General features: G+C 46.0%; 2 protein-coding genes across 2 annotated transcripts in view; both read right to left on the bottom strand.

The window, feature by feature from the left end:
* Positions 1 to 13,891: 13,891 nt before the first annotated feature.
* On the bottom strand, positions 13,892 to 14,588 carry LOC129525994 (DNA dC->dU-editing enzyme APOBEC-3G-like). The gene has a single exon (XM_055358909.1). The coding sequence runs from the start codon at positions 14,480 to 14,482 to the stop codon at positions 13,892 to 13,894; it is 591 nt and encodes a 196-aa protein (XP_055214884.1). The 5' UTR covers positions 14,483 to 14,588.
* Positions 14,589 to 15,072: 484 nt separating this feature from the next.
* Positions 15,073 to 26,630, bottom strand: part of CMKLR1 (chemerin chemokine-like receptor 1) — a 56,370-nt gene continuing 44,812 nt past the window's right edge. Inside the window, exons 2-3 of the mRNA XM_019039449.4 lie at positions 25,645 to 25,720; positions 15,073 to 25,015 (exon numbers count right to left, since the gene is read on the bottom strand). Coding sequence (XP_018894994.1) covers positions 23,897 to 25,015; positions 25,645 to 25,647 — 1,122 coding nt within the window. The 5' untranslated portion in view covers positions 25,648 to 25,720 and the 3' untranslated portion in view covers positions 15,073 to 23,896. The remainder of the gene's footprint in view (positions 25,016 to 25,644; positions 25,721 to 26,630) is intronic.

Raw genomic sequence — 26,630 nt, forward strand, 5'->3', positions numbered from 1 at the left:
GTGAGCATGATGAGAAAATCTGAAGAAGAGTGAAAACCATGTGTATCCAGTGGCACAGAGCTGTGTGGGTGGCCACACAAATAAACAAATCCTTGAGCGTAGGAGGGTGAACCAAGCACCACATAGGCAAATGCAGCATATTGGTGTGCCAACCTCAGTTACTTACATAAGTATGCTCAGTGCTTTTCTTTTAATCTTGATGAAATTCATGTGTCATGCAACAAGTGGAACTTTAACCTATGTTCCACTATTCATATGGCTGATTTCATGAGTCTTTGACAGTCCCTTCATGTTTCTGAGCTACAAATCATCCCTCTCCCTACTCAGGGACACTTGGGTGGGAACCACAGGCTCCTTGGTTCTCCTAGTGTAATTCTTAAATGTATGGATATAGGTCTAATCCACTGAATCCCCACTATAGGTATCCATATTTGTCATCACAGGTGTATCTGATCAACATCTAGCTGGTCTGAGGTATTTAAGCCCAGGTGTTTTGTAGCATATGCCCTAAGAACTAACCTGCTAAACCATGTGGTTAATCGTTGAAATGGAAAAAGCCACTTCCTTAAAATGGGGTTCCTGTGGACCTTTCAAGGTCATACATTTAAAATCAGGAGGATCCTCAGATACCACATGTGTTACATTGTAAAAATGGTCCTAGTTTCTTACCCCTCCTTACACCCTGCATCACGTGACTTTGCAGTACTTTCCCACTCCATCTGTGAGTTTGCCCACGTGGCCTGCTTTGGTCACTGGGCTGTTAGCAAATATGATATCATCAGAGGCTAGAAAAGTGCTTGCCTAATTAGGCTTGACTGCTGTCTTTCATATCTATTACCTCTGCTGAAAGGTGAGACTTAGAGAGGAAAGCTTAGTGACCCAACTGCCCAAGCTGATTCCATTCTAGATCGGCCAACAATCAACTGTGTACCAGACATATGAGTGACCCCAGCCAAGATCGGCAGCATTCTCTAGTTAACCAGCCCAGATGGTGAGCAACAAGCTCTTATTGCTGTATGCACTGAAATTTTGTGATTGTTACACAGTGTCATTGCAGCAATAGGTAACTGACACACCACCATCCTCAGTTTGAAAACAGGATTCCCCAGAGATCTGTGGAGGTGCCCAAAGGGAGGTAAGTATAGGAGGGAAGGTCTAAGCTTCCAGGTTTGCTTTAACTACAACAGCTCTGATTTCATCTTCACATATAAGGTTCCATGCAGGGTTTCATAAGGCCAAACAATCCCTATTAGTTTGAAATGCTTTGGACAATAAGTAATAGAATATCTGACTCACAGTACTTAATACAATATCTCACTTAACAAGAAGACTGGAGAGCAATGGTTCCAGGCCTAATTCAGTGATTCAACAATGATACGAATAGCCTAGACCCTTTCTCTTTTATTTTCTTTTCTTCTCTTTACTTTTCCTTATCTGTTTTCTTATTTATTTATTTAATTTTCATTCTGCCATCCTAATGTGATGATCCTTTGAACTCATGTTGCCTCATGGCCTCAATAGAGCTGCTACAGCCCCAGGCATCAATGACTACATCTGGAAGAAATGTAGGAAGGAAGAAAATGGAAAGGGGTTGTCAGTCAAATTGCCCTTTCAAACCTATCACTTTTAGTCAGAAAGCAAAGTGTCTTTTTCAGGACCACTATTTCTGCAGGCTATCTCCTCCATCACTGCAGACTTCTCCTTATACCTTATTGGCCAGAATTGGTCCCATGATCACTGCTAGCTCTAAGGAAGACTGAGAAGGAAAAGATGGTAAAGGGGAAAGGGAGAAAGATGAAAGGCTTTAACAAGTCAGGGAGTCAGGATTTAACCCTTAGGGCTGGTCATCAAACAAAGCACTGCTCTGTCAACAATGAACAGGCTGGGAGTGGCTGTGGGGCTAGGTGGGGGACTCTAAAATGTACTGCTCCTTTCAATGAAGTCCTTGGGCTCAACTGTCAGTTATTCAGGGATTGCCTCAGCTTTCAAGGTCATGCCCTTCCTGGGGCAGCCCTTATTGAAGGACTAATTGATACAAGGTAAAAGGTCTGAACACACAGCACAACTTAAGACAACTCCCAAAGAGGCATTCTATGTGTCTAAGGAGTCAGCTGAAACTGTCATTGAGCCTGCATCACAGCTCAACTTCTCTCTCTGGCTGGTTCCACTTCCTTCCCCATCCTTCCACAGGTGTTGATCCAAGGGCACTCCCTAAAAAAAAAAAAAAAAAAAAAAAATGTCCTGGACACTACATTCCATCTCAGAGTCCACTTATCTGAAAAATCCGACATGCAACAGGTAGGCAACCGAGAGTGTGCCCTATACCAGCTAATAAAAGTTTGCAATTCACTGGACTAGCCCAGGGAACATCAAATATTTTTATGTAACAGGTAAAATAGCAAATATTTTAGGCTTGTGGCCATAAAGCCTGTCATGACTAATCACCTCTGTCTCTGTAACACAAAAGCAGCCATAGACAATATGTAAATGAAGGAGCATGGCTGTGTGCCATTAAAACTGTAACTACAAAAACAGGCTGCAGTCCACAGGATATAGTTTGTCAACCCCTGGACTAGCTCAACTTTTCCATTTTGCAGTTGAGCACATTGGGCCCCCAGAAAGCAAGAAATTAACATTTGCTCTTAACAGCTTTTGACAGGGTGCTAGTACAAGCCCCATTTGACAGATGAGAAAACTGTGGCTGAGAGGTGAATAATGTCTTCAGGATCACACAGCTGTGAAAAAAGCAAGACCAGCTCTGGAACCCAGGCCTGGCTGTCTCTGCAGACCAGACTCCACCCTACTGCCCTGCTCTGATGCAATTGGAGGCATGATACCAGGATTTTTACTTCCTTCCTCAGATAAGAATTTGTATGTAAACAAAACCCCACCACACTTCAGGACATATGCCTTAGTAGTCAGGCCACGATGCAGTCCAGGTCAGACAGTTCCATTCCCAAAAGCATCTGTGAATTGCTGCCCAGGCCAGTGATCACATAGGACCAGCACTCCCTGGAGGGACCATGTGGGACCATGTCGGACCATGTGGGAAGGCACAGCTTGGGACATGAATTTTACTGGAATATAGAAGAAAAAATATATTCAGAGAGGGGAGTGTTATTTTTACATAAGAACAGGCTCAAATATAGCACATTGTCAAAAGCAAAACAGTCATGGAAGTGTAAGACAAAATAAGGAAATGTTGATATAATTTCCCACCCAGGCTACAAGCTTCTGAGACCCATCTGCCCTGCTAGATGCCTCAGGATACCTGTTCCCCATCCTCCTGCTGGTCTCTTGAGGAGGCAGAGCACAGTTAAAAAGGCCAGCTTTGGGGGCAAGCTGGCTGGCCTCAAATCTTGGCTTCATCAACTCGCTAACTTCTACTAACTCAAGATATGGCCCTCGGACAAGCCCAGTCAGCATCACCTGGGAGCTGGTTAGAAGTGCAGAATCTCAAGCCCTGCCTCAGATCCTTGGAGTCAGAAACTGCATTTTAACAAGATCCCTAGGGAACTTGCACACACATTAGTTTGGGAAGTGCAACTCTAGCCAGCTCCTATTCATTCTTTAAATGCCACCTCCTCTGGGAAGCCATCCTGGCCCCTTTGGCTGGGTTAGGTGAGTCTTCATTCAGTACGTATTACACTTACAGGTGGCTGTCTCTACTTAGCTGGGATGTCAGCTAGATTTTGGCTCCCATGAGAGCAGGGGCTGTGACCGCTCCAACTGGCTCATGTTATTAGTGGCTGCCATTTTGGTGAATCTATTAAGTGGCGGGCAACTTACCAGCATGTAATGCTCACATCAAACCTACAGGGCAGAAACCAGTACCATCCCTTTTCACCATGGAGGAAACTGAGGTTCAGAGGATTAAATGAATTGCTCAAGATAAGCAGGAAAGTGACAGGGTCAGGGCTTGGGCCTTTGATCTCAGACCAAAGCCAGTGGATAGAACCACTTGTCAAACTGTACATAGCAGGTGGGGAGGGAGAGTGGAGGAAAGACACCACCATCTCATGTGCGTCTGTGTAAAACATGGACATGAATACAATAGCGCACAATTTATTCAGCAGGAAGCCAACGCCTTGTGCAGAATGCCCCAGGGTGGGGGAAAGGGTGTCGATAGGGGCAGTCCAAAGAAGCAGAAAATCTGAAATCTCCAAGAGCCCTTTTTCTCCAGCCCCTCTGTGGTTTTTATGGTCACCAAGCCAGGCCCCCCTTAATCCAATTAAAATGGACTTGTTTATGCTTATCAGCTCTTTATTTGGTTTGTTTAAAACGTGCAAATTACCCAGGGGCCTCTGCATTGCCTGAACCAAAAGGCATCAATAAGACTATTAAGTTAAATCCAATTACTTGCAGCTGCTGGAACTTGAGTCTGGTGGAGCAGAACAGAATTGGGGGAGGGGGAGGCAGGATTTGCTGGAGAGGAGATCCTTCGACCCCTTCACTTAGCCTGGCTCCTCTCAAGCATTTTCTGAATGTGGGTGGGAGAAGGCAAAGAGACCCCATTTGCCATATGCTGGACAGTGCAACCTGTACTGTATCATCTAATTATCTCAGTAGCTCCACAAGGTGGGCACTATTGGACCCATTTTGCAGATGAAAGAACTGAGGCTCAGAGAAGTCAAGCAACCCTTCCAGAATGTCACACAGCTAGAAAGTGGGAGAGGCAGGATTGGCCCCTCTGCCTGGAATCTTGGAATGTCAGAGATCAGAGTCCCGAGAGGCTGTCTGGCCAAGAGTATGGATCTGGCAACACACCAAGTTGAGTCTCCACATCTGTAAAACATGCACAACCACGCCCACCTCCCAGGTTTTGGGGAGGAGTCAATGAAGTAATGTGAGTCTCCAAGAAGAGGACGCGGCGAATAGTAGATGATTGTTACATGCTAACTTCCAATAACTGCACTGGTGTCAAAACTCATCTCCTTCCCTTTCCCTTTCCATACTTTTCAGAAGGGAAGGCTGAGATCCAGATAGGAAAAATACTTCCACAAGATTGCACAAAGACCCTGGGACAGGGTTAAGTCCCAGGACTTAAGCACAAGTCCTTGCCTCCTGGTCTAGCACCCCATTTCAGACCCTGTGCTGCCTCTTCATTTTGAAGATGACGAAACTGAGGTACACAGTGTAGAAACCAATTGCCCAGGGTCACTGGGTTCAGTGTTGAGCAAAGTAGCTTGGTAGCCACAGTGTCCTGGGCCTGGTTGTCCCTTAGCTGTGTTGCTTGGGCACATGGCTTGACTTCTGTGAGCACCTGGTCCTCATCTTTAAAAATGAAGCCCATCACTCCTGTCCCAGTGAACCTGTAGAGTGGGATGAAGTCAGGCAGATGAAGCCCTATGTAAGCCAGAAAGTACCATCCAGAGACACACTACAAAGAGCATCACATACAGGACATTTGGGGAAGAGCTTGAGCATCTATTTTCTTAGTCTCCAAAGGCCCCGGATGGGTTATTAATTCCTGGCAATCCTCAGACCCAAGGGACACACGGAGCACAGGAGAGGAGGACAGATGCCCAGGATTCCAGGCAACACTAATCCTATTACAAATGCATTAAGAACCTTAGGGAATCACACCCAGCACACCCTTTCCATGGATATTTTCCAATTCTGTCCCTGGCCAGTCCCCAGGTTCTCAGAAGTCTAGTAAGCAACTCCACATAAGTGAGCAGAAAAATTGTGTGCAACTGAACAGGAACCTGAGTACAGCAATACCAGGCTGTCCATGGATGAGGTTCTTTGTGTTGCAATGATCAACATCTGGAAGTCGGATGAAGCTGTGTTCAATGCTGTCCTTCGGGTTATCTCACCAGCTGGGCCACCTTGAGCAGGCGATGTCACCTCTCTGAGCCTCCATTTCCTCCTCTGTGAAAGATGGAATAATTGTTAATAATGATTGAAGAATTTTTGGTAATTATCTTAATAATGATCATTTTGGCTTTTTATTCTAGCATTTAAGATCCAAAGCCTGTTGGGAATAGCAGAAAGAATTTTTAAAAATTGTATCTGATGACTCTTCTGGAAATTATGAAGGAACTCGTATGGTTAGGGTTTCAAGTACGTGATCTTGTCCAATTGGCCCCCAGAGTTCATGTGCATGGGAGAAAAATAGGATCTGTTATGTAAGAGAAAGAATGATGTGATATTCTGTTTCTGACATGCAAAATAGAATTGTGCAGCAAGGTTATCAACTGAAGTCAGGCTATTGCCTTGAGGGAGGACGTTCCAGCTTTTATTCTCTTCCTTTGACACATGACAGCTAAGCCAGAAAGGATTGGCTTCTGGATCCTGCCAGAGCAAGGAACTGACTGCCTTCCATCTATAACTTTGGGGCTTACCCTTAGATGAAAGGAGAATATTACAAAGGGAAATACAGAGAAAAGCTGACCCTTTTCCAGAACCCAGGCTAGTGAAAGAAGAAGAAGGAGGGGATTCAGGAGCAGAAGAGCAGACTGGCCAGTTGTGCTTGCTTGGTTTTCCCTCTCCCCACTTTGTTCCAGGTGCACAGAGGGCAGAAGAGCCTCTCTGGATCACATCCCCACTTCCCTGGCTTTCTCGGGCCCCTCAGTTTTCACATGACATGGATGTGGGGTTGACAGTCAGCAGGGCAGCCATGGGACAGGTCTGGGTGACCTTCAGGCAACCATGCCCACCCTCCTGGCATACATCATCTCAATCAAAGCTGGATGGAGGGTGCTATGGCTTCATGTGTCCCCCAAAAGTGTATATGTGGGAAACTTAATCCAACAGTGTTGGGAGGTGGGATCTAATAAAAGATGATTGGGACATGAGAGTAGAGCTTTCGTGAATGGATTCATGCCCTTACTGATGGAGCAGATAAGTTATAGAGGCAGTCTTATTATAAAGCCAGTCCAGCCCCTGGTGCCTGTCTGTCTTTTGTGTTCACTTCTGCCTTCTGCCCTTCCACCATGGGATGGCCCATGCCAGATGCCAATGCCATGCTGTTCGACTTCCCAGCCTCCAGAATCATGAGCTAGATAAAATTTTGTTCATTATAAATTATCCAGTCTTGGGTATTCTGTTATAGCAACAGAAAAACGACTAAGACAAAGGGTAAGGCAGGGGTGCCTTGGATGACAGGGTTTACACATAGGGGAGCCCAAGGGAAGCTTGTTGGCCAAGCCCAGAGTAAGCTCCCTCCATCCATTGTATTCTACCACCTGTGGCATGGCAAGCAGCACAGGGGAGAACAGAGGAGCCTAGTTGCTCCTCACTCCTCCATACTCTCCTAGGACCATCAAATCATGCCCACCTTCCATATGCCCAAAGCCTCCCCAGGAGAAAATTGAGGAGGGCAGAGTTTCAGAGAGGATGCGTATGTTTATCCATAGAAGATTTGCCTCAGGAACTTGTAAAACTATCATTAGGACAAATATTTTAAAACTTGGTTGTATCAGTTTGCTAGGGCTGCCAAATCAAAGTGCCACAAACCGGGTGCCTTAAACAATGGAAATTTATTGTTACAGTTCTGCAGGCTGCAAGTCTGAGATCAAGTTGCTAGCAGGACTTGTTCCTTCTGAGGCCTATAAGAGATCTGTCCCAGACCTCTATTCTTGAGTTGTAAGTGGCCATCTTCTCTCTGTGTCTTGTCATGCCATCTTCTCTCCGTACGTGTCTGTGCCCAAAATATCCTCTTCTTATAAAAACATCAGTCATAGTGGAATCAGGGCTTACCTCAATGACCTAATTTTAAGTTGATTCCTTCCATAAAGACCCTCTCTCCAAAGAAAGTCACACTGTGATGTATTGAGAGTTAGGCTATTAACATGTAAACTGGGAGACAGGGGATACAATTCAACTCATAACAGGGGTATAGCTTAATTTTTTAAACTTTCTTTTTTTTTTTTTTTTTTTGCCAACGTAGGGTGTGTGTCAGAGAGGGAAGAGAAGACCAGATCAGCTACAGACAAATAAAATACATTTTCTTCACACAACCAAATTGAAGCAAGCATTAAACATGCAACCCCAATACATAATTTAGGCAGATTTGTGCAGCCTCCTGAATCAATGGCCTGGATTAGATATGGCCCCCCGGAGATAACAAAGTAAATGCAATCTTGTAGCTCCAGTTTTGAAAGAAAAAAAAAAGAATAAAACATTACAACAGTGAGAGCTAGCAATTTCTTTTTTTTTTTCTTTTTTCTTTTTTTCCTTTCTTTTTTTTTTTTTTTTTGTGGAGACAATGTCTCCCTATATTGCCCAGGCTGGTCTGAAACTCCTGGGCTCAAGTGATCCTCCCACCTTGGCCTCCCGTAGAGCTAGCAACTTTTTAACCACGTAGTTTTCCAGACCATGTGATAAGCTTTATAAATGGACTATTTTGCAGAATCCTCATGCAACCCTGCAAAATGTTTGTTATTACACTCCCAATCTTACAAATGGGAAAACTGAGGTTCAAAGAGGGAGAATCATTTACCCAATTATAGTGGCTTGATTCCAGAGCCTGTGCATGTGATCACTGCCTGCCTACCATCCCCTCTTTTCCAAGCTGGCTGACCTCTTCTTAAAGGTTCCAAAGAGCTCTTCCCTCTGCTCTAAGAGGGAGGCAGGGACCCAGAGTCCGGGCTAGTGTGCAGAAAGCCTGGGTTAGTTAAATCTGCTGGCTTCCTAGGGCTTAAGTGTGGGGCCTCAGAAACTCAGCTGTACTGGAGCAAGAACCCATCAAGAAATTACAGAAACAATAATAAAAAGGAACTAACCTAAGTGTCCATCAGTAGGGCATTGGTCAGATAAATTGCAAAACTTCTACTATGTCTACTAGGCAATCACTTGAATAACCAAACCTGCATAGAGGAACATTTAGTGAACTGATTTTTTTTTAATTTTATTATTATTATACTTTAAGTTTTAGGGTACATGTGCACAACGTGCAGGTTTGTTACATATGTATACATGTGCCATGTTGGTGTGCTGCACCCGTTAACTTGTCATTTAGCATTAGGTATATCTCCTAATGCTATCCCTCCCCCCTCCCCCCACCCCACAACAGTCCCCAGTGTGTGATGTTCCCCTTCCTGTGTCCATGTGTTCTCATTGTTCAGTTCCCACCTATGAGTGAGAACATGCGGTGTTTGGTTTTTTGTCCTTGCGACAGTTTGCTGAGAATGATGGTTTCCAGCTTCATCCATGTCCCTACAAAGGACATGAACTCATCATTTTTTATGGCTGCATAGTATTCCATGGTGTGTATGTGCCACATTTTCTTAATCCAGTCTATCATTGTTGGACATTTGGGTTGGTTCCAAGTCTTTGCTATTGTGAATAGTGCCACAATAAACATACGCACGCATGTGTGTTTATAGCAGCATGATTTATAATCCTTTGGGTATATACCCAGTAATGGGATGGCTGGGTCAAATGGTATTTCTAGTTCTAGATCCCTGAGGAATCGCAACACCAACTTCCACAATGGTTGAACTAGTTTACAGTCCCACCAACAGTGAAAAAGTGTTCCTATTTCTCCACATCCTCTCCAACACCTGTTGTTTCCTGACTTTTTAATGATCACCATTCTAACTGGTGTGAGATGGTAGCACATTGTGGTTTCGATTTGCATTTCTCTGATGGCCAGTGATGATGAACATTTTTTCATGTGTTTTTTGGCTGCATAAATGTCTTCTTTTGAGAAGTGTCTGTTCATAAATAAAAATGTTATAGAACAGAGTATCTTTTTTACTAGGTAGTTATTAAAAGATATAGACATATAAACTAGACTTTAGATTATAAACTAAAATGATAATAGTACTTATTCCTGGGTTCACAGGTAGTTTTCCTTTAATCAATCTTCCTTTCTTTCACTTTCTCTTTCTTTCTTTCTTACCCTTTCTTTCTTTCTTTCTCTTTATTTTCCTTTCTTCCTCCCTCCCTCCCTTCCTCCTCTCTTTATTTCTCTCTTTCTTTCCTTTTCTTTTCTTTCTTTCACTTTTTCCTTTCTGTCTTTCTTTCTTTCTTACCCTTTCTTTCTTTCTCTTTCTCTCTTTCTCTTCCTTCCTTCCTCCCTCCCTCCTTTCTTTCTTTCTCTCTTACTTTCTTTTCCTTTTTCCTGGTTTATATATACTAAATTTTTTGCCAAATATGATGAGCTAATATTTTAAAAAGAGAAAAATTATTACTCTCAAGGGATAAGGCATTCTGATTTTCTGAGAAATAAGTTCTTACTTTTTAGGAGAGCCCACCCCACCAAACACCATAATTTTGCTCAGATCCAATAATTTATGTTTTCTCCTAACAAAAATGTGAATCTCTGGCCTGAACAGGTTGGTCATTATTTTTTAAAGTGTCTCCTGTCTCTTCTGTAGGAGACACCACTCAGTGCCTATCCCTAACCCATTCCCCTTCTTCCATGTAAATGAAACCCTGATCTTGTCTGAATGTCCACTTCTTTGTCCTGTGTCCCCTGGGTGGATCCTGATTGGTCTAAACCAATCTTCTTTCCTTATCAGTGATTGGTTTAGCAGTAGCCATGTGACCCAGTTCTGGCCAAAAAGGTGTGAGGGGAGTTCTGCTAGGGGGTTGGGGGCGGGGGCAGATTCCCTTGCAACATTCTGAGATAATCAATGGCTCTTTTACTTGATGCCATGGGCAGCTGCAACATCTGATACTGTGAGTGCCATCTTTTGACCAGGAGATATGTCATTTTGGGGACAAAGCCAATCCACTGAAGATGACAGAGCAAACAGAAGGAAACACTCTGGATCCTTGATGCCAATATTCAGTTGTTGAGTTCTCAACATCCAGGCATTCTTAGTATGCAAATGAATGCACTTTTCCTATAGATTCTACCGTTTTGAATGAGGTCTCTGTTACTTGCAGTCCAATGCATTCTAACTGATATAATCTTATTTCTTTCAAACTTTGCTTGGTTTATTTTAAACCGTGATTCCTAAGATAAATGTTAAATAGCATAGGGTATCAAGACTTTTATTCGTGTAATGTATATTCCTAGCCTTTAAAGATATACTGATTTTCTGTTTCTGTGCTTCTCAAGTTTACAGGGATTGATGTGTCTGCAAATATGAGAAGATGACTGAGCAGTTGAATGAAATGGAGGATCACATCATGGAGTGGGAAACCGGAGCTGGGTGTGGACGTGTCCAAGTTTTTGCCATGTCTCACTGCTAATGTATTGTGAGACTAATTTTTCATCAGAGATCCTGGGATGGGCTTGACAATACTGATTATAGGGCTTTTTATCTCTGACATGTTAAGATTGAACTAGCTGTTTCCATACATCTATCTATATCTGTGAGGATTCTGTGGCCAGGAGACCGAAATGAGGTTTATAAAAGGATAGAATGCCCAAGGAATTCAGGAATCAGAAAGTGGGGACATTTCAGATTCTAATAACCTGCAAAACCAATCGTCCCTATAGGGGGAATGGAAGAAGCTATGGAGCCTCCACCTATTCCCTGTTTCTTTATCCTTTAACCTGCCTCTGTTCCTGCAATTTCACCTTTAGCATGCCATTCACTTGGGTTAAGCAGCATCATCTTTTACTGCTTTTTCAAAGGAAGGAAAAGCTATTGGATTAGGTCACTTTTCTGTTTTGAGAATTCAGGGATGGGAGAGCAGTTATTGACAGGTGCGTCATAAAACCCAGAATCAGTCTCAACTCAGCAATCCCTAGCCAAAATGTGAGTCTTCTCTAACTCCTGACAAGTTCAAGGCTTTATAACATGAAGTCTTTCCCTTTGTTCTGTCCTAATTCCTCTGTATCTAATTTATTTAACTCAGGAAGGATATGCAGTAAAAGAGTATAAACCACACAGTTATACAGCTATGGGTTCAAATCTCAGCTCTGCTGCATGCCAATACGTTGTAAGATTCATGAAGGTCAGGATGGCATCTGCAGCTGTATCCCCAGAGCCTAGCACATTGCCTGCCATATAGTAAATGCTCAATACAAATCAATGGGTAGATTCTGTGTGGTTCTGGGAAGCTTACTTGTTCCCACTGAACTTCACTTCTTCGTTTCTTTCTTTCTTTCTTTTTTTTTTACTTTCATGCAAAATCTTTATTTGGAACATGTGTGTTACTGAGCAGGCCAGCCGCCATCCTGAAATAGCAAGGGTATTTACATTGTGCAGAGAAACATAACAGCTCCTTGAAGACATTCATCTGTGCTTGGCCGGTATTTTATCTGGTACTTTGCTCTGCTTCTCTCTTCCCTGTGCTCATTATTCTTCATGTACCCTCACCCCTTTTCACCTTAAGGCATCCTGTACCAGCTGACCTATGGGCAATGACCGAAGCCAACAATCAGCCGCTACCAATTGTGTCTTTCTGGGACCCATTCTACCTGCCTTAGGTATTAATGGTGCCTAAAGAAAGAATAAACAGATGAAAGTTTCTATGGTTAGCTGGCCATGGTGGTGTACACCTGTAGTCCCAGCTACTTAGGAGGTTGAGGTGGGGACAGCACTTGAGCCCAGGAGCTCGAGGCTGCAGTGAGCCATGATCACACCACTGCACTCCAGCCTGGGCTATAGAGCCAGACCCTGTTTCAAGGAGAAAAAAGTTTCTTTGGCGTTGCCAAGCCTTGTCTTCACCAAATTTTAGAAGTTTTTTTTTATTTAGTATTTCATTTTATTCTTCTACATATAAAATCAAATGGTCACTGGATTAGTAAATTTGAAAACTTTCTGTGTGTATTGACCATAATCTTAACTACTGTATCCTTGAAACATGGTATAAATTTTTGATTAAAAGTAATTCACTCTGATTTTTTTAAAAATCTACTTGTCAGCCAGGCACGGTGGCTCACACTTGTAATCCCAGCACTTTGGGAGGCCAAGGTGGGTGGATCATGAGGTCAAGTGTTCGAGACCGGCCTGGCCAACATAGTGAAACCCCATCTCTACTAAAAATACAAAAAAAAATTAGCCGGGCTTGGTGGTGGGCGCCTGTAATCCCAGCTACTCAGGAGGCTGAGGCAGGAGAGTCACTTGAACCTGGGAGGCGGAGGTTGCAGTGAGCCAAGATTGTGCCACTGCACTCCAGCCCGGACAATAGTGCGAGACTCTGTCTCAAAAAAAAAAAAAAAAAATCTACTTGTCAGGAGCTCATTGCTTTGCTAGTGTCCACTGCTCAGCCAGAGATAGTGGTGAATGGCCTGTTTGCATTTCTTGAAAGATTTCCATTCTGCTGCTCAACACAGGTTTTCTGCCTTCTTTAGAGTCTGAGGTCCATCCTATGGTTTTCCTGATTCTGGAGAATGGCCTGCAGCCTCCCACTTAGGGCTTGACTGTGCTCATCTAGTCCATCCCAGGGCTGGAAGGGACGTCCCTGGTGGTCCACAAAGGTGACCCAGCAGTGCCTAAACTTCTGGAGGTCATGATGGAGATTTGGGTCCCAGCCCTCTGCAGCATGCACGGCCCCTCATATCCTGGGAGATAATTATAGATGCATGCAGCGAAGATGTGCAGGCTCACACATCTGTTCTCCCAATGAAATGTAGCCACTTGCTGGGCACAGCTGAAGCAGGGACTCCAGGAGATGAACCAGGTGACCCTGTAGCACTGAGCCCGGTCCAGCTTCCAAAAGGAAATCAGGTACAGGAAGCACTGCTCTACATGGAAATCTTAATAGCAACTGAGATTATTCAAAGCCTGGCTGGGTAGGATGCCCTTGTGCTGGTCCAGAGGGACCCAGGCGTCATTGTTTTGGCACTCCACCTTGTAGCACAGGTAGGTCTGGTGCTGCCCAGAGACTGAAGGATCATTGGTAAAATTGTAAGTGAATGTGTCTGAGAATCTCCCCCAGCATGCTGTGCAGTAATGCATAATTTGTATTCAGTTGCTTCCAAGGATCAAATAGCATTCTTTGGTTGTACACAAATTTGTCCCAACAGTGTTGAAATTCATCATAGTTCATGATCTTCATGCTGGCATGTGGACTGTTTTTTCTGACACCGTCTGTGAAGCTCCTCTTGGTAATCTGCTTCCCAGAAGTAGTAGAGTTGGGCAACGAAGATGGTCAGGGTGACCTTGCCATCCTTGGCCAGGAACTCTGCCACATTCCCTGCATACTCTGGGCAGGGACTCCAGGAGATGTACCAGATGACCAGGTAGTCCTGGTCATGATGCAGCCTCGAGTTGCAGAACCAATCTACGAATCTCATCTCTGGGTGGTGTTCAGGCTTGGAATAGACCTGGCCTCCAAAGATCCTTGCGTCCAAAGGGGGCTTTGAGGGGTCCTTCTTTGTTTTCATTTTGTAGCACAGCCAGGTGGTGTTCCAACCTGAGAGGATGGGTCTGTTTTCAAAGTTGTAGTAGAATGTGCCTGGATACATCCACTCCATCAGGTTTCTGATCTGAGGCTTCATGTGCAGCCTTCTTGGCAGGCTTTCCCTGACCATGATCTTTGTCTGAAATTTGTCCCCTGTCCCTACCTCTAAGATGTTTCTGCTTAGCTTCTCTGACAGTGAGGGCTCGAATTTCAGCTGACCCAGCATTTCTTCGTTTCTGAAGACAAGGTGGTTTTACCATTTAAGCTGCTGATAAGGATGAAATAGGTTGACCAATGTGGAGTTCCCTCTGGCTGCCTGTCACCATCCCTAAAATCCCATCACAAGTCAATCCTTCCCAGTAAGGCACTGGTGCCCAGGCAGTGGGCTAGGTATTGTAAACTGCCTGCCATCCACCAGGCTATCATCTGCCACCAGGCAAGGCTGAGAGCCTCCATTCCACCTCGCTGTATGTACTCTTGCTCCACAACCGCAGTCCCAACATCTGGAGGCAAACTGGAGACTTGTTCAGTCATCTTGATGTTGCTCTGAAGGTGGAAAACATCTGCATAGTGGAAACCAGGGCAAAGATACCCTGGATCTGCCTCTTTCTGTGTTAGGCTTCTGGGCCCCATGGGACCCCCAGGTATTTGGCTGTGTGTTGGTGTCTTAGCGTCATCCAGTGTCCAGCACAGACCTTAATGCCCAGTTGATTATGATTTCTAAGTGAAGGGATAAACACAGGAAGTTTGTGGTCACAGTGGTACCAGCCAAACCCTTAACAGAACCCTGGTCCGGAAAAGAACTACAAAACAATATGAGGAGGAGGGAGGCATCTGGTTCCTTTATTTTCTGGCTGTAATAAATCAGACAACAGGGAAAAGAAAAGGCCAAGGGAGGTGGAAGCACTTAATAGAAACCTCCTTTGTCTGTGATTACTCTTTTTTTTTTTTTTTTTCTGAGACAGGGTCTCACTCTGCTGCCCAGGCTGGAGTGCAGTAATGTGATCTTGGCTCACTACGACCTACGCCTCCCAAGTTCAAGCGATTCTTGTGTCCCAGCCTCCCGAGTAGCTGGGATTACAGGCATGTGCCACCATGCTCAGCTAATTTTTTTGTATTTTTAATAGAGACGGGGTTTCTCCATCTTGACAAGGCTGCCCTCAAACTCCTGGCCTCAAGCGATCTGCCCGTCTCAGCCTCCCGAAGTATGGGGATTGCAGGCCTGAGCCACCGCGCCCAGCCTGTGATTACTCTTAATGGCACAAGTAAAGAACTGTGTCTCCTCCACTTCTAAACTAAGTGACCTGCGACCTCAATTTCCATGTTGGTGAAATGAGGAAAAATCCCACCCTCCCCAAGTTTCATTAAGATAGGAAAAAAATGTGAAAATAGTTTGGAAATGGTGTATTATAAAAGTGATTGTCATGAAACTCGATGATGATGATGGCAAAAATAATGTCAGCTTATGATAATGTCTTCATTCATTCAACCAGAAGTTATGAGCAGCTTTTCTGGGCTAAGCACCGCTAGGGATACAATAAGGTGGCCAAAGTCCCTGCCATCTTGCTGTATCCAAGTAGGGGCCAGACTTAAGGCCACTAAATACACACACAATAATATGATTTCAGATGGCAGTAACTAGTATAAAGAAAACACTAATACAAAATAGGGATCTGATAGGCAGCGAGTAGGGATGGAGGCTACCTTAGCATGGCCTGTCTGAGGAGATGGCATTTGGACTGAGACCAGAAGGAGACGGACGAATCAGTCATGCAAAGGGAAGAGGCAAGTGGGCCCAGAAACAGCAGGAATAGCAAGTGCAAGGGCCTGAGGTGGGACCAATCTTGGGTGTATTGTTGCTGTTGATCTGTTTGTTTCATTTTGCTTGTGAGAGGCAGAAAGGATCACCTAGCTGGAAAGCAGCATGAGATGAACTTAGAGAAGGAGGCAGTAGCTGATCACATAGGGGTTTTGATGCCATAGTAAGGGCTCTGGATTACTGTATTCTGTGATAAAAGCTCACTCTGGCTGCTTCCTACAGTGTGGGTTGAGGGAGCAAAGACAGAAGTAGGGAGGCCAGCAAGAAAGCCGATGCATATACAGATGAAAGAGCCTGGCACCTGCTAAACGCTAAAGTGCAGCTATCTCACTGAATCCTCACAGCAACTCTGAGAGCTGCAAACCTTTATCATGCCCTTTGTCATACAGAGGAGAAAACTGAGGCTTCGGAGGCATTGAATAGCCTGCCCAAGGTCACAGAGCCTAACTCTAACCCTGCCCTTAGCTGATGTAAATAGCAGAGCTTGGATTCGAGCCCTCGCAGTCTGATTCCTGAGCCTACCTGACCCGATGTCATAAACATCAAAGGCCCTTTGAGTCAGGTGGTGAGGCTGGGGAGGCCCCCAGGAGGGCTTAGTCCTTCCTGAGACTCTACCTCTTTGGATGGATGCTGCAGGAGCCACTGCCCTCTAAAATGCTCTCTTGAATCAAGGACAAACCATCAGACCTGGTCCTGTCCTGCCACTACCTGTCCTGGGTACCAGTGGAGGTGGGAACTCATTTCTGCAGACAACATGAATTATTTTATTTTTACAAAGACTTTTGCTGAGGCATAACTTACTACAGTGAAGTGCGTTCATCTTCAATGTACAGATAATTGGGTTTTTACAGATGAACCCCCATTCCCCACCCCTTACCCCGTGTAACCACTATCTAGGTCAAGATGGGGAGCATCCCTCACTCATATTCAGGACAATCTTTAAGAGTAACATTTATGCCCCCAAACAAAGCATGTCTGCCCTACAGCAGTTTTTGCCAAGATCTCCCGCCTCCCCTTCAGCCAGGATTCTGCTGGAAACTCCTCAGGGGAGCCCAGACCCCGGGCAGAAATTCTTTACAGCAGATTAGCACCAAAGTGCTTGTCAATAAACTAAGAAGTGAAGCAGGGTGGCTTGGTGAATGCTCAGGTCTCTGGGGTGATGGTGTTTTAAGAGTGACTCAGGTGAGCATTTTCACACACTTCTCATCTCCCAGCAGTCAGTGAGGCAGGTGGTCTCCATCTTATTTTCAAAGAGGTCTCAGTTTCACCATCTGTGAAACGGGGGAACAGGAAGGGACAAACTTGAGGAAGTAGTCCTTTCCAAACGCAAAAACCTTAAGATTCTCAGGGTTGTGAGAAAGTGACAAGCCCATTCAAATGCAATTTCCTCCTCTCAAGGAAAAAGCAATTCCTCAGACTCCCCGACTCCCACATCCTCAAAATTTGACATGGGAAAGAGAATATGTTCTTGTCCTCTTCTCTCCAGGGAAGGGTCTCTACAGAGGACATTTTGTATTTGCACATTTCTGGGGAAAACAGCAGGAGCTTTCAAGATAAACATACTGGGGTTTGAATCCCAGCTCTGTCACTTACCAGCTGTGTGGCATCGGGCAAAGTCACTTCACTTTTCTGAACCTCAATCTCTTCACTTGTGTATGGAGATAGCAATACCCCTACTGTGGAATCCTTGTTGCAAGGACTCAATGAGACAATGAAACTGAAGAGCTTGCCCAAAACTTAGACAAGGCTGAATTAGTATTTGCTATTATTACTGCTGTTGCTGTTTCTGCATCTTTGAGCACAAGGGAAGTGTTTTATAGACCTGTGCTTCTTCCTCCCTCACCAACTCTCATCTTGCCCCCACCTGTCTATTGACTAGATATCTAGAGCAGTAGCTGCCTGACTTGTCTGGGGGTATCCCCATATCCCAGGGGGAGAGACTTCTGAAAGATTCCCAGGACAGAACTCAGGTGACCCCCAAGTCAAACCCCAAGTCCAAGTGCTTGGCATCTCATCTGTATAAAGTCCCCACAGCACAACCTGCAATTGCAGCATTAACATGCCTCTGTTCCTCTTAGGTTAATATATGTATTATTTATAGGGCTTTATTATGTGTTCAGAGGGCTCCCCTGAGAAATATAATTGTGCATTGGGAGGTACATTTGAATAATATTTACAATTAATTTCAGACAATAAAGCAATGCACCGAGGCCTCTGTGTAGCAGAAATGGGCCCTGGGTTGGTTTCCCACTAACCACTCCCCTGAGAAAGCTTGGGTAGCTTTTAAATATCTTTCCGATAGTCCATTTCTCTCCAGCATCGCCTCTGTTTCCCCAGTCCAGATTCCACCATGGCTCATCTGAGGCTGCAGTAGCCTCCGGGCTTCCCACTCTGCCCCTCTCCAACCTGTCCTCCCCAGAGCAGCTAGGGGCATTGTTCCAGCATGCAGATCTGAGCATGGCACTCCCCTGCACATGGCTGCCCCATCTCAGGGTGAAGGTCTCCCCCACTGCCTGGCCCTTCCACTCCACCCCCACCTGGTCTCACTCATCCTACACCCTCCTTGCAGCCAGCCCCCCACCCCCACCGCTTCCCGTCACTGTGAGCATTGCTCCCTCTTGCATCAATGCCACTGCCCCTGCTGTCCCCTCCACCTGGAGCACCCTCCTCCTGCACCTCCTTACCACATCCGTGCCCACCCATCTTCCACATGTCAGCTCAAGTGTCCCCTCCCCAAGGAAGTTTCCTTAGTCTTTGGACAGGATCGGATCCCTCTATAATGTGTGTGCAGGCCTGGCACCATGGCTCACGCCTGTAATCCCAGCACTTTGGACGTCTGAGGCAGGAGGATCACTTGAGCCCAGGAATTCAAGACCAGCCTGGGCAACATGGAGAAACCCTGTCTCTACAAAAAATAAAATAAAATAAAAAATACAAAAATTAGCTGGGTGTGATGGCATGTGCTTGAGGTTCCAGCTACTCCGGAGGCTGAGATGGGAGGATCACCTGAGCCCAGGGAGGTCAAGGCTAAAGTGATCGTGCCATAGCATTCCAGCCTGGGCAACAGAGAAAACATTTCCTGGGGTTGTTTCCCATTGGGGGAAGTGTATAATTTTGATTATTGGCTGTCTCTCTCATAAGTCAATGAATGAGCTCAGGAGGACAGAGGCTGTGTACGTCTTGATCATCTCTCTGTATATAGTGCCTACCACAGAATTAGCCAAAGAGTAGCTGTCAAATACATTTTAATGGAATGGATGAATGGGTGGATAGATAGATGGTTATGTAAGTGAATGGGTGAGTGGATGGATGGCTAGGCGAATGTTGAGATGAATGGCTGGGTGAGTGGATGTCAGAGTCAGTGGGTAAGTGGGTGGATGAGTGGATGTTGGGGTGGATGGGTGAGCTCATCTTGGGATAATGGGTGGGTGGATGGGTGAATGGATCTTGCGGTGAATGAGTGGGTGAATGGGTGGGTGGATGTGTGGGTGGATATTAAAGTGAATGGATGGTGGATGTGTGAGTGGATATTGGGGTGAATAGATGGTTGGATAGGTAGGTAGATCTTGGGGTGAATGAGTGGGTGAATGGGTGGGTGGATGGGTGGGTGGATGTTAGGGTGAATGGGTTGGTGAAAAGGTGAATGGATGAATGTGTCACAGGAGCATCTGTCCTTGGGCCACCTGATGCAGTGCCAAAGAGTATAGACCTGGCCATGAGGAGGCCTGGCTTTGTGTCCCTTATCTGCTAGGGTTTACTATATTATCTTGGGTGAGTAACTACCTCTTTCACATCCTCAGTTGCTAGAAAAGCAAAATAAGTGAAAAGAATTTTTTTCAAAATGCAAATTTCTTGGAGCTCGAAGGTTTGAGAATGGCAGGTTGGGGACTTCAGGGCTTCTCCTGCTGCCCACAACATAGCTCTGTGACTTTGCACTGGCTGCCTCACCTCTCTGAGCCTCAGCTGCTGTTCTGTGAAGTAAATGAGGAAGGCAAAAGGGAGGTGATGGCAGGAACCCCCAGAACTGAGCCACACACTCTTGCTTCAGTCTCTTTGAGAGAAACTGTCCTCAAAGGGAAGAAGTAAGCAGAGCCCCTGCTGAATTATTTCACAGTAGAAATAGTAGATTCCTCTCTGGTCCTAGATACCACCCCCAGCAGCAATTTTCCAAACCCAGGATTTGGTAACCATGGGCCTAGGGCATCCCAGCCCCAACAAGAGCATAACATGTTAGGGAGGAATGAGAGAGGGAGGCAGGGCAGGAGTTGAGGAATCACCGACCACTTTCATCCAAACCAGACACCACCTCATTTTGCAGAGTCCTCAGGGGAAGCTCTCAAAACCTCAGTTCCCTCATCTGTGAAATGGGAGACATCTGGGCAAGATGAGTTTGAAGGTCCCTTATGGTTTTCACGATTGGATTCTATCTTCTCCCACCCATCCAGGCTCCCAACCCCACCAGAGCTGACTCTGGGGTCAAATTTGAGCCAATCCCCTCCCTTTGTCAGTGCCCAGTTTCCTCACCCCTTCTGAACCTTGCTGCCAGAATCTCTGTGCCTCTTCTCTGGAGAAGGACCCCGAGAACCTGCAGGGCGCTGTGCACCCTGGGAATTATCTAAGGCTGGCAAAGGCATCCCGGTGCTTGAGGCCCTTCGTCTTCTTGCTCTTCCCTACTCCCTGTCCTGGCTGGCTCAAGGGTCAGCTGGAGATGGTTCTGAAATCAAATTCCTCCCGCTCTTTGGACTTCCATTCCTCTCCCCTTCTCTCTTCTTTCTTCCTTGTCTTTTCCTTCTTCTTCTCCCCACCCTCTCCTTCCAAGGACTGAAGAAGTTGGGCATTCAGGCAGCTGACCTGATTCAAAGCCCAGCTCCATACCTCACTACCTGTGCAACTCTGAACTAGTGAAGTCTGTTCTTGAAACAGAAACTCACTTTCTGCACCCCCCTCCCCCACCTTGCTATGACGGTCCCCTTCTGCCAGGGCCAATCTGAGGTTTCAGTGTTTGTGCCTGAACCATCGTAGGTGCTTCATGAATGCCAGATCCTTTTCCTTCATCATCATGCTCTGGGACCTTTCTGTCCCCTCTCCTGTCCCTCCCCTATCCTCAAACACCGTCTTCTTTTCTTTTCCCTCTACCTCTTGTCCTCACGATCCCTCAGCTCCCCCTCCCCACCCAGGAGGCAGGGCTAAGTAAGGCCCCATCACTGAGTCCTGGGCCCAGAGAGAAGGCTCTGGGCACTAAGTGTGTTGGCTGCCTGTGCAGCAATGCAGGTGAGCACACTTTGCACACTGCAGGGACGATACATGCATGACCCATGGAGATGTTCACATGAAGCTGTGGGGACAAGACTGTATGGGATGTTAAGGCTGCATTTAAATACTTGACAGGAACGTAAGTCAGAACAGGAAGACCCACAGAGCAGCCAGAAAGAGGGAGGCCAGACTCTAAGGAGGAAAACAGCCGGTTTGAATTGTGCTCCTGTTTATCAGCTTTTCCAATGACAACATGAATTCCTGGCTCCCCTATCCTGGCCTGGACTTCCAGAAGCCCAGGGAAAGCAGCATCCTACAAGCCAGGAGGGCCAAGTCGCTGACAACTGCTGCTGTGACCTGGGACAGGTCCCATCCCTTCTCGTGCCTCAGTAAATGTGGGAAGAGGGGAGATGGGGGCCACTGAGCAATATTTAAAGCTCCCTTTTTGCTCTCAAACCGTCTATGTTCAAACTCTTTAAAGCATTCAGAGGCTCCAGCTTGGGGTCAATTCAGAGCTGCCTTGTCATAAGCATTAAGGCACAATAAGGGAAAGAACAGTTTGTCTCTTAATGAAGTGTGATTCCAAACAGCCCATGGCCTCGGGAACTCGCCCAGCGCAGGGTAGACATTGCATCTGTTCGTTGCATCTTGTTGGAGAATCAGCTTAACAATGAAGGGGCTTGGAAGAGAACAGAATGTGGACGCTTAGGAGCCAAAGGTCCTCAGGCCCACAAGGGACTGCCTCCTGCCAGCCTTCCCTCCCCATTGCCTTGATCTCTGGAGACACAGGGGGTGGGAGCCGTGGTAGGAGGCTGTTAATGGCTGTTGAGGGAGCTGGAAGCCAAGTGCATTTTCTCTGCCATGTTGCATCATTTTTGAAAACTATTTGCAAAGTTTCTTAAAGGCCATTAAGATGCTCATATTCATTTGCAGAAGAATCAATATTTATGGCAAAAATCTCCAAACTTTTTAGGTCCTTCCTGACTCTGCAGCCTCATTTGAGCCAGGCAAACTGAAGTTCAAATCCAAGCCCTGGCAGAGACTAGCTGGGTACCTTTGGGCAAGTTACTTAACCTCTCTAAGCCTCAGATTCCTCCTATGTAAAAGGGAAGTTATAACCATACCTAACTCAGGGTTGCTGTAATGATTAAATGAGAAAACATATGTAAAGTGCATAATATAAAAAGTGCTAAATAAATGTAGGCTATCAATATACTAAAATAATCTCCACAGATAAATTCCAAATAGAAGAACAGAGTTTCTAGAGCCAGACAGAGCCAGGTTCAGATCTTAACTCTGCCACTGATTAGCTGTGTGATGTTAGGCAAGTTACTTTCTCCCTCTGGGCCTCAGCTATGTCATTTGTAAATGGGGCTATGACACTCTGTGGCCACAGGGACGTGTCAGTATTAGATGAGAAAAGCCATGCCAGGCACCTGTATCCAGGAGGTATTTGGTGTCTGCAGCTCAGAAACACAGTTCAAGGAGTCCAGCTCCAGACTCTGTCTCAAGTGACTGAGTCCTCGGACATACTCTTCTTCCCAGGGGACTCTCCGGAGTTGCTTCCCAAAGCTTCATCTTGGACCCGTCTCCAAAGGCGTTGAGGAAATTAACCAGAATGAGAAGCCCCACCACCAGTGTTTTCTTCTAAGCACCTCCAGCCAGAGCTGAGTGGATTAGGAAAGGCAGAAAAAAATCCCTGTGATGGGGTGAGGGCTGCTGGTGAAGATGCCTGCCACAACCCCACCCCCAGGTAAGAGGGGCAAGGTGAGATCAGGGGCTGGCACCACCCTGACCCCCCAAATAGCTCCAGCCTAAAGCACCATCAGCCTGCGATGTTCTAGGGTGAGCTGCTCCATGCCTGCATCCTTTGAAGGTTCTTTTCTCCTTTCTCATTCCTTTGCCAAATCTCAAGTCCTCGTTGCATCCCTCACTTGTCTTGCCCTTGCAAAGAGCCCACAGGACTTCTCAGGACCAGTTCTCTGTCTTCCTAGCTGATCCGAAAGCCAAATTCATGGCCTATGGAGTTCATGGGCTGATATGTCACCTTCCTCTCCCAGATCACATTTCCACATACTTTAACACAGAGCAGTGACTTGAAGGTAGGGTTTTCTGGCCAGCTACTGATAATAGATATACAAGGGCCAAGTGTGATCTGCATCACACTGGGTTTGCTCTGACCCCCTCACTGCTCACACCAGGAATGGACCTTGGAGAGTGTCATTTCTGGGGCACACACAATAGGCAGCTTAATCCCACCGCCCTATGCCAATCCCAGTTCATGGCAATGCTTTTGAGAATTCTTCCTTTTTTGCTTTGAGTCAGTCAAGGCTGGCCTCCCAAGAAGCATAAATTGCTAGTCCAAGGCTGTATGGAACACAGCATGTTCTGTCCACTAGAAGAAAGGGGTTCCAGGCCCTAGATTCCCAGCATAAAACACTGTTCATCCCATGCAAAATGCAGTGAAAATTGGTGGATGCTAAAGAGGTTCTTGCCTTGATCTTCAGAAGACATATCCTTGGGTGTCCCTGGGTTGAGAGAGTCCATTGAGGGGTTCCACAATGAGGATCAAAGCATGCCTGTCTCCCTCTCATTCATCGAAGTCCTCTCATTCATTGATGACATCTTGGTAAAGCTTCTATGGCTGGGGTAGGAAGAGTGGCCTGTATCTTCACTTAGAGCATTGACCAGGCGAGAGAAGAGGGCCACCTTGAACTTCTTGAAGTCCTGACCCATGAAAACGTACAGAATGGGGTTCATGCAGCTGTTGGCAATGGCAAGGGCAGTGGCCAGGGGCAAACCCAGGCTGAAGACAGAGCCAGGCATGGCAGTGTGGTGGAGCTCTAGGAGGTTGAGTGTGTGGTAGGGGCACCAGCAGAGGAAGAAAGTAATGATGATGGTCACAATAATCTTGAAGGGCTTCTTGGTCTTGGCCAGGCGGTTGCGCTGCAGTTTGCAGACGATGGTGAGGTAGCAAGCTGTGATGATGAGGACTGGGACCAGGAAGCCACAGAGGAAGCGGGTGACAGTCACCACCATGTGCCGGCTATACCCCACAGGGTCCATTTGGGAGTGAGCAGGCCACGAGGAAGACCCAGGTGTGGACAGGCTGAAGTTGTTGAAGCAGGATATTTTCCCATGCAGGTTGGCTGTGTCCCGGAAGACGAGAGATGGGGAACTCAAGAAGAAAGCCAGGACCCAGATGACCATGCAGGCCATGTAAGCCAGGCGAACGCTGCGGTGGTTCTGGGACCAGACAGGGAGGAGCACAGAGATGCAGCGGTCAGAGCTGATGATGGTCAGCAGGAAGACGCTGGTGAACATGTTGTGGATGAGAAGGAAGTTGCTGATCTTGCACATGGCTGTCCCAAAAACCCAGTGGTAGTCCATGGCGGCATAGGTGATATGGATTGGGAGGAAGACGTTGAACAGGAAATCTGCCACTGCCAGGTTGAGGAACCAGACCGTGTTCACTGTCTTCTTCATCTTGAAGGTGGCAATGATGATCACCAGACCATTGCCCAGAATCCCGAGGAAGCAGACGATGCTGTAGACCACCACCAGGAAGATCCTGGTCACCCTGGCTTCCAAGGGGGATAACTCCTCCAAAACCACAATGGAGTCTAAATAATCAGGGTATTCATCACCGTAACTGACGGAAGTGTTGTAATCTTCATCCTCCATTCTCTGCAAGAGAAGACGGGGACCATTAGAGGAACCCTAGAGTTGGCTTTAAGAGGTTGACCAATACCAGCAAGACCAACAATGTTCTCCCTGACTCTGAGCAAGTCCAGTTTTGTGATTTAACCATTTCCTTCTTTGCTATTTTATTTATTGAACAAATGCCTCTCTGGTACCTCCTACATGCCAGGCACTATTGCATTCTACACTCTCTTAATCTTCACAACAACTCAATGAGGTAGGTAGGTTATGAGCCTCAACTTACAAATGAGGAAACTGAGTCACAGAGAGCTTATGTCATTTGCCTGAAGTCCTACAGCTAGGAAAAGGCAGACCTGTGATTCGAATCCAAGCTTCAGAGTCTATCCTTTTGACAACCATGTTTTCTGTCTGCTTGGGGCACTCTCTTCCTCTAGAGCCTAGTGGGGGAGACAATTGTTCATCAAAAAGTCCCTCAAATAATGGGAACATTGCAATAATGCTAAGTGCAATGAAGAAGAGGTACATGGTGCTGTGAACTTGATTCCAACATGCTTCTAAAACCAAGTGGACAGCCTTGTTGTGATCCCCCTGTGCACCCAATCTGTCAGTGGTCACTGGTGCCCTTTGGAGTTCAGACCACAAGACCTCCTCACCATTCACCGTTATGTTGTCTGCAGCTCTCCAATGTGAGTCCTCAGCCAATCAGTCCCTGTACACAGCTAGAAACACCTGTAGGGAAAAAAAAAAAAAAAAGCAGCAATTGGATCCAGGTCTAAGAACCAGAGGGTTGAGTGGACCCAGCCAGAAATAAGATCTGTTGTTCTTATTCCCATTTTACAGAGAAGGAAGCAGAAGTTCAGAAAGGCTGTTATTCAACCAAGGTTATGCAGCCAGGAAGGGATGGAGTCCCTTGAACCTAGGTCAACTGACTCTTCCCAGGTCAAGTGCTGGACTCTTCATTCTAACCACTCCCCTCTCCCAGCACATCCCTAGCTGACAGCTGGAGTCGGGCATGAGTAAAGGAAGACACAGAGGAGGCACATGGATGGCTCAATCCACTACCAGGTCGGGACTCAACTCCACTACCAGGGCAGGACCCACAAAATACTGTTTTAGGAAGTGTGAGCACAGAGAAAACAGAAGAAGACCCACACAGAGTACCTGCTATGTGCCAAGAACTTTTATTCTTTCTTGTTATTTAGTCTTCCTTGGGACTTTTCCAGGCAGGTGTTATTCCTTTTGTGTTAAGAAATAGAGAGACTGAGGCTCAGAGAAAGAAGCATCATTCTTGCTGGATATTCTCTGAGCCCTATGGGAACCATGAATGAGATGCAGGCTCTGAAGCCACAGCAGTCTGGTGTGAAGACAGACACAAATATATCCACTGAGCCTCCGCTGTGCAGACAACTTAAGTGGCACTTTAAACAAGCCCCATAACAATCTTGCTGAGTATTTTTCCAGTCTATGGAAGAACAAACATATTCTGAGGAGTTTGCAAGTTTGCAAGATCTTGGAGGCAGTGATCACATGCAGGGTTCATACCTAACCCCGGACACTTATGAGCTATGTGGCTTTGGGCAAGTGATTTCTCTTCCCTGAATCTCAGTTTTCTTATCAATAAATGGGATTTCTCACTTCA

The sequence above is a fragment of the Gorilla gorilla genome, chromosome 10, assembly GCF_029281585.2.
Source record: "Gorilla gorilla gorilla isolate KB3781 chromosome 10, NHGRI_mGorGor1-v2.1_pri, whole genome shotgun sequence".
Taxonomy (NCBI): domain Eukaryota; kingdom Metazoa; phylum Chordata; class Mammalia; order Primates; family Hominidae; genus Gorilla; species Gorilla gorilla.